This window comes from Daktulosphaira vitifoliae, unplaced genomic scaffold (genome assembly GCF_025091365.1).
Source record: "Daktulosphaira vitifoliae isolate Bord-2020 unplaced genomic scaffold, ASM2509136v1 Scaffold_4, whole genome shotgun sequence".
NCBI classification, from domain to species: Eukaryota; Metazoa; Arthropoda; class Insecta; order Hemiptera; family Phylloxeridae; genus Daktulosphaira; species Daktulosphaira vitifoliae.
In genome coordinates this window covers 28,824,342-28,830,588 of record NW_026099575.1, presented here as the reverse complement: position 1 = coordinate 28,830,588, position 6,247 = coordinate 28,824,342, and the positions used below count along the sequence as shown (strand labels likewise).

Below are 6,247 nucleotides of genomic sequence, written 5' to 3'. Positions count from 1 at the left end.
TTTTTTTTTAATTTCTAGGCAATATTATTATTGCCATTATATTATCATTATCTAGGCATTATTCTTTTTTTAATGCATTATTTTATATGCTATTAATTAGATAACACTTTTTTTGGATCCTAATTATGTTAATTATTTCATATTTTTATTTTGTAGATTGTAGTTTTATATTTTGTTAGTAAAATTCATGGGCTTCTTTTAGATTTAGTCTCTAACAAGTATTCAAACTAGGTGCTTTATAAATCTGTGGTAAAACATCAAACTTACATAAAAAAAAAAGATTTGTAATGCAAAAAGTAAACAATTTAGATTTGTACACTGAATGCACGACTAAGATTTGACAATTAATTTAATTTTTTTTTCTATTGGTTATTCTCTGTAGGCATACAATTATATATTACTTTATCTCATAAAATACTCATTTTATGTTGATTATTGACCAGTATATTGAAGAGGTAAGAACCAGGAGCATGTATCTTTTCCTTGAACTATAGTTACCTATTAAAATAGAATAAAAAAATAATAAAAAATTATTATTATGTCATCCAAAAAATTTTGCATCCTACATCTTAGAAACTATATTATAATGAAAAAAATTATAAATTATATAACTGCTCTACATTTTACATTTATAACAAAAAAATGTTTACAAAAAGTTATGCTAATTGTTAAATCCTAGTACATTTTTTTTTTTTAATCCACTTCCCTAAAAATGTCAATAGTTATAAAATAAGAAGGGCTTTTTAATACAAAGCTTTAAGTACATTTTTTATTTTGCTTAAAATTATTATATTGTTTTTCCCTTGTTTTGAGTAATTATTTTTAAATTGACAAAATAAAATACAAAGAAATTTAACAATTACACAAAAATATATTTTTAACCATAGAAATATATTGCTATAAGACTTATGCAAAATTTATAAAAATGAACCATTTATATTAATATAAATAACTTATTGAAAATATTAATTTCATTTAACATTTTTAGTTATTATGATAATAGTAATACCATTATAATATTATAAAATGTATTACTATTATTAATTAACATTTAATCTTATATATTCCCTCATATTTATAAAGCATATATATTTTATTTAAGTGTAATATCATTAATTTTATCTTGTAAATAGATAAATTAATAAATTTAAAATATAAGGATGGAAGTTAGTTCCTTTTCACTTTTATATTGAAAACATAATTTCAATTAAGGATATATAAAAATGAAATATTTTGAAGAAAAAAAATGTATATATTTTTTTACATTATTTAATTTAGTTTAATTATTATTAAATTGTTCAATGATTTTCGATTTATTAAAACCCGTATCTTATATACAGAATGATCGGTTTATGATAAATCATTCGATCACTTGCAAGATAAATACAATACTTGAAAAACAATTTTAAATTTATTTTAGTTACCTACAATTCTAGATTTATAAGCTAATAATTACTTTTAGAATCATTCCTTATAACTTATAGGGGTTTTAAGTTAATTCTTTTTAAATGGTAACCTTAATATTTAATCAATTTTTAAAATAGATAATTATCTAATTAAGAAAATGACTGGTTGATAACAACTTTTTGACCAGTATTTCAGAAGTTATTCACAATTTAATGTAATGATTGAAGGTAAGAAGTGGAATATTCTATTTTTATCACTAGACATTTCCTAGCCATACTATTTGCCCCACTTAGATATAAAAATGAGAATAATATCCAAAGTACTGGTCCAACATTTGTTATTGACCAGTTATTTTCTTAATTAGATAATTTTCCATTTATAAGTTAATTTAATGTGTATATTACCATTTAAAAAATAAATTTAAAACTCCTGTAGGTTATATGGCATGATCCTAAAAAATAATAAATAGCTAATAAATCAAGAATAATATATAAAAAACTAATATTAGTTTTCTTAAATGAAAATTTTAGTAACCAATATTAAAATAATTCTTTTGTTGATTTTACTTAAATTAATTTTTATATTATTATTGATTACTTCCATCCTTGAATATTCTTTATTTGGAATCATTAATATTTACGTCAAGTTATTTTTATGAAAATGCATACATGATGCCTCTTGCAATTAACTACTTCACGGTGGTGTTTATGTCGTTTTGCTTGTTTTTTGTTCTTTTTCAAGACGAATACAACTTAAACCCTGGCTTGGAATGGGAAGACGAATTTACAGGTAGGTACACTATGCTAATGCTCATAAATTTCTTATAGTAAAATTATGTTACTTTTAAAAGGTATTATTCAATTTTAATGAACACATTTTATTTTTCTTGATGATTATAAAAATATATACCTTCTATTTTTACTATTTGAATTTGAAGTTTGTCGATGGAGGTTGCGTTAATTTTTTACTTAGGTTTTTTCAAATTTCAAGTATTAATACAAAAAAAAAAATTTTAATGTCTTTTTTTATAAATAAAGATCTAGAATTTTGATTTTTATAGTTTATTTAACTATAAAGGTATGTTGTGTATAGTTTTATTTGTACATATAATATATATATATATATATAAATGATTGTATAACAAAAAAAGTTATTATGTATTTATGCATTAACAATCCTGTAGTCAATTTCTAGATCTTATTAATTAGGTTAAAAAGATTTTTCATTCAAAGGTTTTTATTAAAAAATATATTTTCATAACATTATGTAAGGAATTATCTTGTTTGTTTTATTTTAATTTTGTTACTTAAAATTTTATCTCCCATCCTAATCATTAGTAATTACTGTAATTAACCCTATTAAATTTCTAAAAAAAAAATCGTACCTTATGCATATATAATTAGCAATTCCTGAGTAATTAACAGACAGTTCTTACATATGATGATGTTACTGGTCAAGCGGAAGACGAAGACATAAGTTTAACCAATATGTCAACTTTTCAAAGTAAATTACCACCTGGTATATTATCACATGGGCTACCACAAGTTAAAGAAGTTGCACCTGCCATTACATCTTTAGAAAGAGAACCAATTATTAAAGAAGAAACTAAAAAATGTAAATTTATTTTGTTATATTTCTAGAATCCAAAAATGTATTGCACTTTAAAAAAATGTTCTATGTACTTTCTTTTAATAGTAAGAGAATTGAGTGATGCAGAAAAGATGATGATAATCCATTCTGATGATTTTCAACAATTTATGGATCGTGCTGGAAGAGTTATGGAACGAGCATTATCAGAGAATGTTGATATATATACAGATTACACTGGAGCTTTAGATAATAATGACATCAAGTGATTTTTTGATTTTTTTTTATATTAATATTAAATCAATCGGCGCCATGATAATATTATAAACAATCTTTTAAAAAATATTTTTAAAATTAAGGGTGAATCGAACTTAAACTCAAATTCAAATTTATCATCTAAAAATTATTTCTGTTACGGAAATTTTAATTTTTTATTTTACCATTTTTATATGGTAAAATATTTTTATCATAAAGTATTTTAAATATATTTTTACTTTTAAAATTTATTTTTAGTGAAGATAAGAGTAGCACTAGATTATCTTTGACTCGTGTATTTTATGATGAACATTGGTCTAAAAATCGTCTTGTAACATCATTAGACTGGTCTCAACAGTTTCCTGAGCTAACTGTTGCATCTTACAACATTTCAGAAGCACCGCACGAACCTGATGGTGTAGTTTTAGTTTGGAATACCAAGTTTAAAAAAAATTCACCAGAATATGTATTTCATTGTCAATCCAGAGTACTATCTGCTACGTTTGCTAGGTATAATTTTTTTTATTGTTATTTTTAGGAAAAAAGTAGACTTAATATAAGTTTTATTGAATAGTTTCTTTTAAATTTTACTCTTTAATTTACATTTCACATTTATTAGTATATATTAGTAATAAAATAATTTAAAATAATGATATCATTTACATTAAAACTATATCATTATTGTTTCAATAATAATTTAAAAATATATGATAGTTATGACTTATGTATTATTGGTTATTGTTTAGATTTCATCCAAATTTGATTTTGGGTAGTACCTATTCTGGACAAATTGTATTATGGGATAATCGTGCTCAAAAAAAAACTCCAATTCAAAGAACACCTTTATCCAATACTGCTCATACAGTAATTAAAAATTACCATTTCATTAATAAGTTAAACAATTGTATGATGATTATTATTATAAAATGTTTTTTAGCATCCTGTATACTGTATTCAAGTAGTAGGTACACAAAATGCTCATAATTTAATCAGCATATCAACTGATGGACGACTATGCTGTTGGAGTTTAGATATGTTAACACAACCTGTTGAAAGACTTGATTTAACTGCTAAACAATCAAAATCAGTATCTGTATCAGCTTTTGCATTTTTACATGATGATGTAAATAAATTTGTATTTGGCAGTCAAGAAGGCTCTGCTTATTCTGGTAATATAGTATATGTTATAATTCATTAAGGATAAAGGACAGTCATTTTTCAAGAAAAATATTGTTTTATTCAAAAAACTAATAATATGTAGCTAAATAATTTTTTTTTACCTCTTCAGAAATAAAAAAACTTATACTTTAATTTTCTTAAAGGGAAACTCTTATTTTTGGTTTAATTATATGTTAGACAAAATATTTTTTAAAAATTTTGTTCTTAATTTTTCTTTATCCGATAAACCATTTGTTTGTGCCGCAAACAAACGCGTAGATAGAGCGCGCTAACTTGGTTCCGTTAGTTCACCTTCCCTTCATCTCCCGGTTGTTTAGTGACGTCGGTCATTTATCACCGATAACTAAAAAATATGTATGTTTTTCTTTAGTATAGGTTAAGTTATATAAGTTTTTGTATCATTTTTCCCTTTTTTTGAGTAACAACAGTCAGTTGTTTTTATAGCTAGCCGCACTTTAGCATAAGTAATATTATATTATATTAGTAGTATATTTTGGTGATTAATTTTATTTGAAATGATTTAAGTCAGACTGATGTCATTTTATACTATGTAATTATAGTGATCCCCCTGTTGGTCGGGGTTAGAATAGACCATCGGTTGTTCCTGCCTGTCGTAAAAAGCGACTGAAAGGGACTTGTAGTAGGGCAGCAGCTACTACAATATTGGGTGTAGGTGCAGGTAACCTAGAATGGTAGAAACAGCTACACACCAAACAGCAGCCAGCAGATACGGGAACTGTATAACTGGTGGCTGCACTGCGATACGGAAGGCAAGGGGAGACCACCGTATAAATCATCCCAAGAAATAGCAATAACATGAAATCTTCTAAAGTGAAATATTCCGGAGGAAAATAGTCCCCCGATCGGATCTCCGGGTGGGGACTACTGGAGAAGAAGGAAATGTTAAGAATTGGAGAAGAATAGCTACTTGGAACGTTAGAACTATGTTGCAATGCGGAAAACTAGAAAACTTGAAAATAGAAATGGAAAGAATGAAGATTGATATCCTTGGCCTATCAGAAATGAGATGGTCAAGAGCTGGAGATCTATGGAGTGGGGAATATAGGTTGATACACACAGGAACAGCGGAAAATAACCCAGGAATTGGAGGGGTAGGCATAATAATGAGTAAGGCTATTGGGATAAAAGTTAAAGGATTTGTACAGTACAATGAAAGAATAATATTAGTCAAAATCGAAACGAAACCTAAGGATACAATCATAGTCCAAGTTTACATGCCTACTTCTAATAGCAGTGAGAAGGAAATGGAAGAAGTCTACGAAGGAATAGAAAAAGTCATTGAAAAAGTCAAAGGAGATGAAAATCTTATCATTATGGGTGATTGGAACGCTGTAGTAGGAAAAGAAAGCCTAGGGCACATAATAGGAAATTATGGTCTAGGAAANTGAGTACTTTTCGGTAAGCTTATAAATCAATTTTACCCATTATTATGAAGGACAAAAATAATTTAAAAATTTCAATAATGATTGTTGCCAATCAATATACAGCAGAAAACTAACCTGAATGATAAAATTGATTTACAAATCTTTGGTACAGACAACAACTAAAATGTCTTCAACTCCATGTTTTTGGTTAAATTATCTTATGAAAAAATCTATCAAATATATTATACAGGTGATTAATTAAAGATAAGAAATTCTTTGATATTTAATTCAAGAAATTATCTTAGAAAATATGTAATTTTCGTAAAAGAAATTATTGTTTAATTCTAAAAACTCTACAATAATATGTAGTTAAATATTTTTTTTCATCTCTTCAGAGATAAAAACCTAAAATTTCAAGTAACCACCCCTATGTA

General features: G+C 25.5%; 1 protein-coding gene across 6 annotated transcripts in view; it reads left to right on the top strand.

Annotated features, from left to right (window-relative positions):
• LOC126906191 (cytoplasmic dynein 1 intermediate chain) overlaps positions 1-6,247 on the top strand; it is a 19,092-nt gene that overhangs the window by 8,062 nt on the left and 4,783 nt on the right. For 2 of the 6 annotated variants that reach the window (XM_050686546.1, XM_050686549.1), the window contains 6 exons: positions 2,149-2,196; positions 2,836-3,021; positions 3,103-3,259; positions 3,508-3,759; positions 3,996-4,113; positions 4,187-4,418. In XM_050686546.1, coding sequence (XP_050542503.1) covers positions 2,149-2,196; positions 2,836-3,021; positions 3,103-3,259; positions 3,508-3,759; positions 3,996-4,113; positions 4,187-4,418 — 993 coding nt within the window. The remainder of the gene's footprint in view (positions 1-2,148; positions 2,197-2,835; positions 3,022-3,102; positions 3,260-3,507; positions 3,760-3,995; positions 4,114-4,186; positions 4,419-6,247) is intronic. The other 4 variants (XM_050686547.1, XM_050686550.1, XM_050686548.1 and 1 more) reach the window with 2 other exon arrangements.